Source organism: Neofelis nebulosa, chromosome 7 (assembly GCF_028018385.1).
Source record: "Neofelis nebulosa isolate mNeoNeb1 chromosome 7, mNeoNeb1.pri, whole genome shotgun sequence".
In the NCBI taxonomy this organism is placed as follows: domain Eukaryota; kingdom Metazoa; phylum Chordata; class Mammalia; order Carnivora; family Felidae; genus Neofelis; species Neofelis nebulosa.
This window is the reverse complement of record NC_080788.1, coordinates 123,166,855-123,179,507: the sequence shown is the minus strand read 5'-3', so window position 1 is coordinate 123,179,507 and position 12,653 is coordinate 123,166,855. Positions and strand designations below refer to the sequence as shown.

Below are 12,653 nucleotides of genomic sequence, written 5' to 3'. Positions count from 1 at the left end.
CATTGATCACTAGAAGAACTGAATATTTTTTATAGGTTTATTGCTATTTCATCTTTTTTGAGTTCTTTTTGTTCAACTTTTGTGTTGGAATGCTGAACACTTTTTTTCTAATTTTTTTGTTATTAATTTGCAAGCATTCTTTCTGTATTAAAGAAACTTGAAAAAAATCTTACCACCCAAGACAAATCTCTTAAATCTCATCAATAGGACTAGTATATGTGATATTTCAATAAGGTACATATATTCTTTGGAAAGTACTATATTTTTTAATAATAAAATTGCAGCTTTTAAAATTAATTAATTAATTAATTAATTTAAGAGCATGAGTAGGGGAGGTGCAGAGAGAGAGAGAGAGGGAGAGAGGGAGAGAGACAATCCCAAACAGGCTCTGCACTACCAGCGCAGAGCTCGATGCCGGGCTCAACCCCATGAACCATGAGATCATGACCTGAGCTGAAATCAAGAGTCAGATGCTGAGTCACCCAGGTGCCCCTGAAATTGTAGTTTTAGAATATCACTGCATGTTGTGTCAGGAAGCAGGAACTCAAAATGCTGAGCATCAGAGTCTGTACACTTTTGAGAACAAAACATGAAAGAAGAATGGCTGTGCATGTTTTCTTTTTTTATTTTAGAGCATGAGCAGGGGAGGGAGGGAGGGAGGGGGAGGGAGAGAGAGAGAGAGAGAGAGAGAGAGAGAGAGAGAGAGAGAGAATGAATATCTCAAGCAGGCTCCACGTTCAGCATGGAGCCTGATGCGGGGCTTGATCCCATGACCCTGGCATCATGATCTGAGCTGAAATCAAGAGTCAGACACTCAACTGACTGAGCCACCCAGGTGCCCTTGTGTATATTTTTTAAACTTCCTCTTTGTCCTGTCCATCTTCTAGGTTTACAAGTGCCCAGATAACAATAGCATCACATGTATCATGTACTCTTGGTAGTTAAAATAAAAACTCACCTCTCCGATGTCTATAATATTCTGTTTTCCAATAACAATTAAAACATGCTACCTTATGTGAGTTTACATTTTTACTTTTGAAATCCATATTGAAAAAGTACAAATGATTAACTATCAGTGAGTGATATACTGAAAATACATGAGCTACCACATTTCTCTTAACATTTAAAAGTATCTTGTTAACAGTCAGTTGTGTCTACTTTACTGAAACCATAAGTATATCTTTCCAGACTCCTCCCAGCCTCTGCCCTATACTCTTCCACTCTCTTAGCCATTCCTACCTGAGAGCTCAAGCCAGTTAGCTGTGTAACTCTAGGCAAGCCAAATGATTTCTTGAAACCTCAGTTTCCTCATTTGTAATATAGGAATAATACCAGTCTCTGTCTCAGAAGGTCCTTGTGAGGATTCCCTTACAATGTACGTAGAATACTTTGTACACTATCTGGCATGTGGTAAGCCTTCAGTAAATTAGAGCAAGAAGGCTTCTTCCAGATTTTTTCTTTCTCAAAAATAAACAAACCTGAAAAATTCTAGCATTAGGTCTAAAAGAAGATAAGGATGAATTGTTTTTTTTTTTTTTTTAATTTTTTATTTTTTTTATTTTTTTTATTTTTGGGACAGAGAGAGGCAGAGCATGAACGGGAGAGGGGCAGAGAGAGAGGGAGACACAGAATCGGAAACAGGCTCCAGGCTCCGAGCCATCAGCCCAGAGCCTGACGCGGGGCTCGAACTCATGGACCGCGAGATCGTGACCTGGCTGAAGTCGGACGCTTAACCGACTGCGCCACCCAGGCGCCCCGATAAGGATGAATTGTAATCTCAAGCACTGTTGCAGTGGTGCTAGCTGCTTTGATAATGGGGTTAGGGCATTACCTGTGTCTTCTAGAAGATGTGAGGGGAATTCTTTGATTTATGTGTTGACAGGACTTGAGATGAAGTAATTGTCATCCTCTCCCCATAGTTGATGTTTAGATCAGACTCATTTGTACTATGATCTTTCTTTCTTCCTTTATCCCTCCCAGATGAGTTCCAGAAACTGGGAATCCAGTGCTTTTACCATAACCCTTATCTGGTGAACTGGGCCAACTTGGTATTCCTCTGCTGCCTGCCATCTCAGCTGCCTACTATCTGTCTGGAAATTCAAGCCTGCCTGGAAAAAGGTTGCATTGTGTACAGCTTCGCAGCTGCTGTCCCAATAGCCAGGTATCCTGTTAGGGAGAGCACGGAACTGGCAGAACCATATCCCCTCATATCTGGCTTCTACCCCCCACCTCCACCCCAGCCCCCTACCTCATGGAGTTGGTCATTCCCGGTAATAAGGTAGAAGCAGCTTCTCCTGCAACACCCAGCCAGCCTTTCTAATTGTGTCTTCCCACTTTTCCACAAACAGCACTTGTGGGTGGAACATTTTCTTTGATGTGCAGATGTTTAGAACTGCAATGGCGCATTGCTTCCCACTACTTGAGGCCGACTAGCGTTCCCCTTGTGCATTAATGGGAAGGGTAACCACCAGTGACCAACATGAAAAGTGATTCACAGCATGTGTCAAATAGTATTTTTGTGCCCCTATTGTCTAGCCTCGTGTCTGGCATGAGACAACATTCACTAAGTGTTAGTGGTTGAAAGAGTCCAACTAATAAGCAGTGCCCTCAGTGCTGCCTCCACCCATGTTTGCCTCTGAGCGGTGTTGTGCAGGGGAGGATGTTGTTGGGGTTGGATATGATCCAACACAATGGATCCTGTGGTGGTTTATGATAGTCTTGGCCCAGCACTCCATGTCTTGGGGGATTTCCTTTCAGGTTGAAACTCCTGCTGAACCACACCAATATCTTGCGGCCTCAGTATCAGTGTGTTGAAGATTTTGTCAACATCTGGGGGGCCAATAAGGAGATCACAGCTGCCCTCCAAGATCCTGCGACCCTTCAGGCTACCTGCCCCTACAGTTCTGCTGGTAAAGGCTTGCTGTGTGTTTGGCACTCTTTTGAAAGTTACTTTCCTCTCGGCTTGGTACTATTTTATAATCCCAGTGTGTGTGTGTGTGTGTGTGTGTGTGTGTGTGTGTGTGTGTGTGTCTGTCTGTCTTGGGTTATGTGTGTAGGGGGAGTACAAGCTGGATGCATTCTCAGCTGTTTAGTTTTGAATGGGAACAGCTTTGGTAACAAAAAGCAGCCTCCATTAAGGAAAGCAGACAAGTCTGAGTATTTGGACCTGTTAAGGCTGAGCCAGAAACAGCCAGAGGGGAGAGCCTATTTAAACAGGAGGATGTGCTGTCTGGCATTAAATGGCATTTCCCTGCTCTAATCTTGCATTTTCCCTTAGTTTCTTCTTCTTATTGGGAGGATCATTCTAGAGATTTCTAGAGATGCTTTTGCCATTGGCAATGTCTACATTAGTCATACCTGTCCTCCTGTGGTGGGGTTGACACATGATTTGTTATAAAGGGCACAATCAGGGCTCTTGGCCCAGAAAGAGGAGTGTTTGCTTATCTTGAGGTTCATATGACCCACCTGTCTTGGAAAAAAGGTGGCTGTTCTTTGTCCTGTGTTCCAGGCAAACCTTTTTGGTGGTGCTGACTGGTATTTCCCTTCCCATTAATGTGTAGGGGGAATAATCCTCAATATCAAGTGGTTGGAGGGAGTGTTCTATGCCATCCTAAACATCTGCACCGCAAAGGACATGCCCCACTTACAAGTGCTGCAACATCTGAATGAACTGTTCCTCTCTGTGCACTTTGAAGACTGTGGGAAGGATGGAGCATCTTGCCCCAAATTTCAATTAGGTGATTTTGTCAACCAAGTCTATACCAAGAACCTATCTCAGAAAAGGTAAGGCATCAGACAGCTGGCTATTCTAATTTCTCCCACAATCTTAGCAGATGCTTTTTCCTTTCACGTGATCTTTAAAATTTTATAAAAATAATACATTCTTGTAAAAAATCGAACTAGTGGAAAAGCGAAAGCTCTCCTTTGCTCCTCAAATACCGTTTCATAGACTTTACCTCCAGTGGGTTTTATATTTTTGTCTTTTAATCTATGTATTTACAAACATATTTATATTATCATGGTATTATGTGTATGCCTATCTATATCTGTACATTTTTGAAACATGGGGACTATATATGCTGATTTTTCATTTACTATGTTGTAGATGCCATTCCATGTCAGTACAATCATATCTACTCTATTTATAAGCAATGCATAGGGATCCATTGGGTATATTATTTCATTGAATTTATTCATCTTATTTATTCTTGATGGTAATGTAGTTTCTCCCTGCCCCAAAATCTGAATAAGGGTCTGCATATGAACATTTTTTTTTTAAAGTTTTCTTTTCTCCTTTTTTTTTTTTTTTTAATGTTTTATTTATTTTTGAGACAGAGAGAGACAGAGCATGAACAGGGGAGGGTCAGTGAGAGGGAGACACAGAATCTGAAACAGGCTCCAGGCTCTGAGTTGTCAGCCCAGAGCCCGACTCGGGGCCTGAACTCACGGAGCGCGAGATCATGACCTGAACCGAAGTCGGCCGCTTAACCGACTGAGCCACCCAGGCGCCCCTGCATATGAACATTTTTATACATAGCTTGCACACTTGTACCAATATTTCTGTTGGATGAATATCTAGAATATTCTAGAAGAATATTTCTGGGTTAGGGTATATACATTTTATGTTTGATAGGTATTCCCAAATTGCTTATCAAAAACGTGGTGCTTAGAGCACCTGGGTGGCTCAGTCGGTTAAGTGTCTGACTCTTGATTTGGACTCAGGTCATGATCTTCAGGTTGTTGGGATTGAGCCCCATGTTGGGCTCTGCACTGACAGCGTGGAGGCTGCTTAGGATTCTCTCTCTGCCCCCCCCGCCACTCGCATGCCTGCACACACACACTTTCTCTCTCTCTAAATAAATAAACTTAAAAAAAAATTCTTTAAAAAACGTGGTGCTTATTTACATTTCCACCAGTGTGTATGAGTATGCCATTTCTCCATAGCTTGATAGCTATAAGAATCAATCTTTTTAATCTTTGATAATCTAATAGGGAAAAACTGTTGCCCTTATTACCAGTGACTTCCATGCCACTAAATTCATTTGGCAATTTTTTTATTTATTTTTATTTTTTATTTATTTTTTTTTAATTTTTTTTTTCAATGTTTTTTATTTATTTTTGGGACAGAGAGAGACAGAGCATGAACGGGGGAGGGGCAGAGAGAGAGGGAGACACAGAATCGGAAACAGGCTCCAGGCTCCGAGCCATCAGCCCAGAGCCTGACGCGGGGCTCGAACCCACAGACCGCGAGATTGTGACCTGGCTGAAGTCGGATGCTTAACTGACTGCGCCACCCAGGCGCCCCCATTTGGCAATTTTTTTAAAGTATTTTTTTTAATGTTTATTTATTTTGAGAGAGAGAGAGAGAGAGAGAGAGCAAGCAGGGGAGGGGCAGATAGGGAGAGGGAGGCACAGAATCCGAAGCGGGATCTGGGCTCTGAGCTGTCAGCACAGAGCCTGATGTGGGGCTCCAACCCACTAACTGTGAGATCATGACCTGAGCTGAACTCGGAAGCTTAACTGACTGAGCCACCCAGGTGCCCCAACAATGTATTTATTATTATTTTTTTAACATTTATTTATTTTTGAGAGACAGAGAGAGGCAGAGCATGAGTAGGGGAGGGGGAGAGAGAGAGAGAGATACAGAATCTGAAGCAGGCTCCAGGCTCTGAGCCGTTTGTTAGCACAGAGCCCGACATAGGGCTCAAACTCACGAACTGCAAGACCATGACCTGAGCTGAAGTCGGACGCTCAACCGACTGAGCCACCCAGGTGCCCCTCATTTGGCAATTTTTAATCCTCCTCTTCCTTGACTATTGAACCTGGAACTCTTGAATCCTTCCTGAAGCAATCTCTTTTCTTGGCTTTCATGATACCCTTAGGTTCTTCTCATTTTCTTCCTGTCTCTCTAGCCCCTCCTTTGCCAGCTCCTCTTTTGCCTCATCTTTATGTCTGGAAGTTTTCAGGGCTCTGTCCTAGGCCTTCTTTATTGCCATTCTACACTTTGTTCATGGGTGATCATTTCCAGTTCAGGGACTTAGGTTGCCATCTTTGCACTGACAGCAAATGACTCTTTCTCTAGCCTAGAGTCAACTCTATACCCAAGTTAAGTTTGTAGTCACCATCTCCCCTCAAACTCAACATGTCCAGAAGCATACCTGCTCTCATACCTGCTCTGCTGGTGTTTCTTACCTAATTACATGCTCTTTTGCCAAGTTGTTTAAACAGAAGCCTGGAAGTAATCCTTGATTGTCTCCCATCTCTCGCATTCTAATTAATCACCAAAGGCCAGTGAAGCACTTCTAGTTTGGGGATTTCCCTTCATCCTTAGCCTGGGATTCCTTTTTCTCTCTTACATTGGATCTCTTTTTCCTGGATCCCTCTTCCTCTGGTATGGTTTACTCTTTCATAATGGTGGATTATATCTTCTTTCAGTAGCTTCTTTTGAAAACAATGTAATTATAGAGACTGTGTCTGAAAATGTTTTTATTCTAACCTAATATTTTATGAGAACACAGCCAGGTGTAGAATTCTAAGTTAGAAGTAATTTTGCCTCAGAGTTTTAAAGGCATTGCTTCATTGTCTCACAGAGTTGCTGTGTTATTTTTTTGTTTTTTTTTTTTTAATTTTTAAGTGTTTTTACTCATTTTTTGAGAGAGAGGGGGAGACAGAGCGCGAGTAGGAGAGGGGCAGAGAGAGAGAGAGATAGAATCTGAAGCAGGCTCCAGGCTCTGAGCTGTCAGCACAGAACCTGACAAGGGGCTCAAACCCACGAACTGTGAGATCATGACCTGAGCCGAAGTTGGACGCTTAACCGACTGAGCCACCCAGGCACCCCAGACAGAGTTGCTGTTGAGAAGTACAATGCCATTCTAATTCTTGAATTCAAACCTTTTTTGAAATCTGTTCCTTTTCTCCCTTGGAAGCTTTTAGTATCTTTTGACCTCAGTATCCTGAAATTTTATGATGGGTGATGAATTTGGGTCTATTTTATTTTATTTTATTTTATTTTTGATGTAGGTCTATTTTAACTCACTGTGTTGGGCACATAGTGAGCCTTTCTCCTTTCCCCCTTAATTAAAAAAAATTTTGTGAAATATAACACTTATGCAGAAAAGTGCATATTCCATAAATTCCTGAATAATGCAGTTTAATGAACTGTTGTAAAGGAAATATGCATGTAACTGGCACCCATAAAAGAAACAGAACATTCAGCAGCCCTTTTTAACCTGAATGTCAAATTCTCTACTTTTCTCCAGTTATGTCTGATAATTTCCTCCCCTTTCCTGTTTTGTCTCTTCTCTTTAGTCCAATGTTGAACCTCCTGGACTGAAACTCTGATTTTCTTTATCTTTCCTATTTTTTAATTATTTATTATTATTATTATTATTATTATTATTTTTAGGAAGATGGGGAGGGACAAAGAGGGAGAATCTCAAGCAGGTTCCATGCTTAGTATGGAGCCCAACATGCGGCTCGATCCCACGACCACAAGATCATGACCTGAGCTGAAATCAAGTGTCAGATGCTTAACTGACTGAGCCACCCAGGTGCTCCTATCTTTTCTATTTTTAATATCTTTGTCTATTTCTATTTTCTGAGAGATTTCAACTATACTGTTTTTGCTATCATATTTTAAGCATATTTTAATTTTTGGTATATTTTGAATATTTTCAAAATTATTAAGTCTCCAAATATTCCTTTTTATGTAGCATCCTGTTATCATTTCATTATGCAATACCATCTCTTATCCCTTTGAGAATGTAAATGAATTTTTTTCTTCTGTGAGGAATCTGTACTGATCACTGGTTTTGGTTTCTATCATGGATTTGAGAAGCTTTATTCAAGTACGTATATGGAGAACTTTGCTCATATTTAAGGTCCTGGTTACTAAAAAGTTGATTGGAAACTCTGTTTGTTACTGTAGTCATTACTACAGAGTGATTTGGTCAGCTATTTCCTTGGGAAACACTAAATATTGGTTTAAGTCTTTGGGACCCAACTGGGGGAAAGAAAGCTATGTATATGTATAAGAAGAGGGGTCATTTTATTGCTTATATTTTTTTACTTTATATCCTTTCTATTCAGCAAATCCTTGCCCGCAACAGTGCCTATTGTCTCCTTGTCCAGAGACTCCCTATTTTTTTTTAAAGTCTTATTTATTTAAGTAATCTTCACACCCAATGTGGGACTCAAACTCATGACCCCTGAGATCAAGAGTTGCCCGCTCCACCGACTGAGCCAGCCAGGTGCCCCCCAAGACCCTCTATTTAACTCTTCTAGAGAATAAATCTTCTGTTGGGGAGGAGGAGGGACAGTCTCCTGACTGTGCAGCATTGGGTAGTGTGCTGTGAGGGTCTCTCTCTTTTTTAAGATTTTCAGTCCATCATCCTATTTTTAGTCCCATCTCATCTCCACTTCTGATGTACTGGGTCCCACTACATCTTGAGTCTTTTGTGGGTTCTATGATGTAAATGGACTGTGTCTTGGTTCTCCCTGTTGCTGACTTCAGATTCAGCTCAGTATTATTATTTGTCCATATTTTTTCCAGCTTCCAAGTTGTTGCTCTTGTGTTCTCTCTCATTCTCATTATATATTCTTTGCCTATTCATTTCTCTTTTGTTTGCTTTTATATATTGTTTCAGAGAAGGTTTTCAGTAGGAATACGTTATGTGTATTGGAAATAATTTCCATATTTTTCTTTCTTTTTGGTACCTTTTGCTGCTCAGAGATTCTCATTTTTGTAGTCAAAAGTGTCAAATCACTGCTTTATGGCTTTGGGGTTTTAAATCATACTTATAAAGACCATCTTCATCCTAAGATATTCTATATTGTCTTCTAGTATTTTATTTTTAAAATATTTAAATCTTTAAGCAGTTTTGGATTTTTAGTATCTTCTATTCATTTTGGAAAGCCAATTGTCCTACATTATTTATAGAGAGGCCATTCCTTTTCCTACCAATTTGAAATATGATTTTTATTATTTAATAAAATGAAGGATATTTATGGGTATATTTCTGGACTGTATTCTGAACTGTGGGCCTATTTTCTATTCCTATGCTATGATTTTTTTTGTCATCAACTTTATTTTTATTTATTTTTAATTTACATCCACGTTCGCATATAGTACAATAATGATTTCAGGAATAGAATCCAGTGATTCATCCCCTACTTATAATAGCCAGTGTTCATTCCAACAAGTGTCTTCCTTAATGCCCCTTGCCCATTTAGTCTTTCCCTCCACCCACAACCCCTCTGGCAACCCTCGGTTTGTTTTCTGAATTTAAGTCTTTTATGTCTTGTCTCCCTTCCTGTTTTTATATTATTTTTGCTTCCCTTCCCTTATGTTCATCTATTTTGTATCTTAAATTCCACATATGAGTGAAGTCATATATTTGTCTTTCTCTAATTTCACTTAGCATAATACCCTCTAGTTTCATCCATGTTGTTGCAAATGGCAAGATTTCATTGTTTTTGATTGCCAAGTAATATTCCATTGTGTGTGTGTGTGTGTGTGTGTGTGTGTGTGTACTTCTTTATCCATTCATCAGTTGATGGACATTTGGGCTCTTTCCATACTTTGGCTATTGTCGATAGTGCTGCTATAAACATTGGGGTCCATGTGCCTCTTCAGAACAGCACACCTATATTCTTTGGATAAATACCTAGTAGTGCAATTGCTGGGTCATAGGGTAGTTCTATTTTTAATTTTTTGAGGAACCTCCATACTGTTTTCCAGAGTGGCCCAGTTTGCATTCCCACCAGCAGTGCAATAGGGTTCCTCTTTCTCCGCATCCTCATCAACATCTGTTGTTGCCTGAGTTGTTAATGTTAGCCATTCTGACAGGTGTGAGGTAGTATCTCATTGTGGTTTTAATTTGTATATCCCTGATGATGAGTGATTTTGAACATTTTTTCATGTGTCTGTTAGCCATCTGGATATCTTCTTTGGAAAAGTGTCTATTCATATCTTTTGCCCATTTCTTAACTGGATTATTTATTTTTTGGGTGTTGAGTTTGATAAGTTCTTTATAGATTTTGGATAGTAACCCTTCATCTGATAGGTCATTTGCAAATATCTTCTCCCTTTCTGTCAGTTGCCTTGTAGTTTTGCTGATTGTTTCCTTTGCCATGCCAAAGCTCCCATGCTATGATTAATTGCTGTAATGTGTTTCTATTTTTTTGTATCTGCTAGGGCAAGTCCTCTTCATTATTATTTTCCAAAAAAATTTTTAATGTTTATTTATTTAGAGAGAGAGAGAATGCACAGGGGAGGGGCAGAGAGAGAGGGAAACACAGACTTTGAAGCAGGCTTCAAGTTCTAAGCTGTCAGCACAGAGCCTGACACAGGGCTCAAACTCACGAACTGCGAGATCATGACCTGAGCTGAAGTTGGACGCTCAACTGTCTAAGCCACCCAGGTACCCCTATGATTTTCCAAAATCCTTATGCATTTATTTTTCATGTGAATTTTTAAAAAATGACTTTAAAAATTAGAAAAGTAACAAATGTTTATAGTAAATAGGATATCAACTAAAATGTACCAAACAGAAAGTGAAAGTACCTCCCTTAAATCCCATTTTCAAGAGGTAACTACTCTCAATATTTGCTGTGACAAATGAACTTGAAAATAGGCTATGTTTTTAATGTTAAATTACTGAGTAGGATGTTTGCTCTTGGCTTCTGGCACTATTTATAAAGTTGAAAGATTCCTTCTTAAATGAAGGAGTGGTAGAATATCATTTTGTAAACTCTAATGAAATAATGAATCTAGGCAACTGTAGGTGAAAAGTTGATGGGGGAGCTTTATAATGAATAGATCACACTGAATCCATTAATCAGTCTTAACACTGCAGAGACAATGTATTTCTGGATAAAACAGATACAGATGAAATACTCATAAAAAACCCCAGAATTTGATCAAGTATAGATATAAATTCAAGAGACAGGAAAATGTTAAATGACCATGAGATATTATCAGCAAAATCTAGAATATGGGAAATTTTAGAGGACAAACAACCTAATTTCTTCAACAAAAAAACTGCAAGGAAAAAAAAGAGGAAGGGGAACTTATAAAAAAAAAAGACTTGAAAGTCCCTATACATGTGTTGATCTATATACCTTAATAAGTTGAAGAGGATATCTTTTTTAATGCTTTTTATTAATTTTTGATAGAGACAGAGTGTCAGCTGGGGAGGGGCAGAGAGAGAGGGAGACACAGAATCTGAAGCAGGCTTCAGGCTCCAAGCTGTCAGCACAGACCCCGATCATGAATCTGTGAGATCATGACCTGAGCTGAAGTTGGACACTTAACAACTGAGCCACCCAGGCACCCCATTTGTTGAAGAAGATATCTTTAAAAAAAATTTTTTTTTAGTATTTATTTTTGAGAGAGACAGAGTGCAGGTGGGGGAGAGGCAGAGAGAGAGAGAGAGAGAGAGAGAGAGAGAGAGAGAGAGAAAAGGAGGCACAGAATCCGAAGCAGGCTCCAGGCTCTGAGCTGTCAGCACAGAGCCCGAGGCAGGGCTCAAACTCACCTACCATGAGATCATGACCTGAGCCAAAGTAAGCCGCTTAACCGACTGAACCACCCAGGCACCCCTGTTGAAGAGAACAGCTTAAAAGAAATGAGATCTTTTGTATTCCTAATGTCCATGATCCTCTTACATATTCTATTTCTAAATTCAAGGGAAATATACTGAAAAGAACATCAATGTCATTATTGTAATCATTCTTTAATTATGAATTCCTGCACACTTAGAAAAATGTACATAAGTACAAAAATCATAAGTACAATTAAATCTACATAGTGAATAGTTCTAGCTGAATGTTTAACTATGAATTTTAATTAGTTTGATATAAAAATAAAGTATCTTATTTCCTGTTCTGTTTAACAGCCAAATCAGATATACTGAACAGACATTAAAAAGTAACAGTATTTTTTTTCACTCCAGGCCTTTCCCCTGGTTTGATCTGACTGCTGTGCAACTCAAGGAAACTCCCTTTAGTCAGCAGCTCTCAACCAGTACTGCTCTCCAGGACCACCTTACCCTTCTATATTGTGATTCATTTGGCATCTCCCTAACCAGAAAACAGCAGCCAGTGGTCTCCACAGGCTCTCCCTCCCAATAAGAGAAGAGACCTCAGGAATCAGGATTTTTTTCCCTTCCACAATGGTTGTACCCTGATTATCACAATTCACATTAGGAATCATGTGATTACATTGTGTTTGCCACATGTTGGGCATTAAGGAATTAGAAAATTATACTGATGTTCTTTAAAATATAGAATAAAACAAGAAGTCTTTTACATCAGTATATTTGGGTATGTCTGGCTTTTGGAAGCAACCAAAAGAAACTATATAACCTGACACACTTAAGTAAGCCGCTTCCCTAGGAAAGCCGTGTTAATATAAATTATTTCACTTCTAAAAGCTAAATTATTAGCTGTTTAGATAGTATATATTGCAGCTTGTTCTCCTGTAGCAGTGAGTAGCTGACAAACGATACAGCTTGCTTTTCCTACCATTTTGGATAAAGAAGTAAAATGTGTGGTAAACAATCTTAATTGAATTATGACTCATTTCATGCTTATTTCAGCTATATATGACTGTTCTGGAATTATCTTATTTAAAGCTGTTCCCATTTAAACCA

The 12,653-nt window shown here is 39.4% G+C and overlaps 1 protein-coding gene across 4 annotated transcripts in view; it reads left to right on the top strand.

The window, feature by feature from the left end:
• The window catches only part of NOXRED1 (NADP dependent oxidoreductase domain containing 1), a 21,309-nt gene extending 8,656 nt beyond the window's left edge, over positions 1-12,653 (top strand). For 3 of the 4 annotated variants that reach the window (XM_058739830.1, XM_058739832.1, XM_058739831.1), the window contains exons 4-7: positions 1,981-2,161; positions 2,758-2,909; positions 3,561-3,783; positions 11,955-12,653. In XM_058739830.1, the coding sequence (XP_058595813.1) occupies positions 1,981-2,161; positions 2,758-2,909; positions 3,561-3,783; positions 11,955-12,132 (734 nt within the window). In that variant the 3' untranslated portion in view covers positions 12,133-12,653. Of the gene's footprint in view, positions 1-1,980; positions 2,162-2,757; positions 2,910-3,560; positions 3,784-7,405; positions 11,424-11,954 lie in introns of those variants that run through there. The other variant, XM_058739833.1, reaches the window with a different exon arrangement.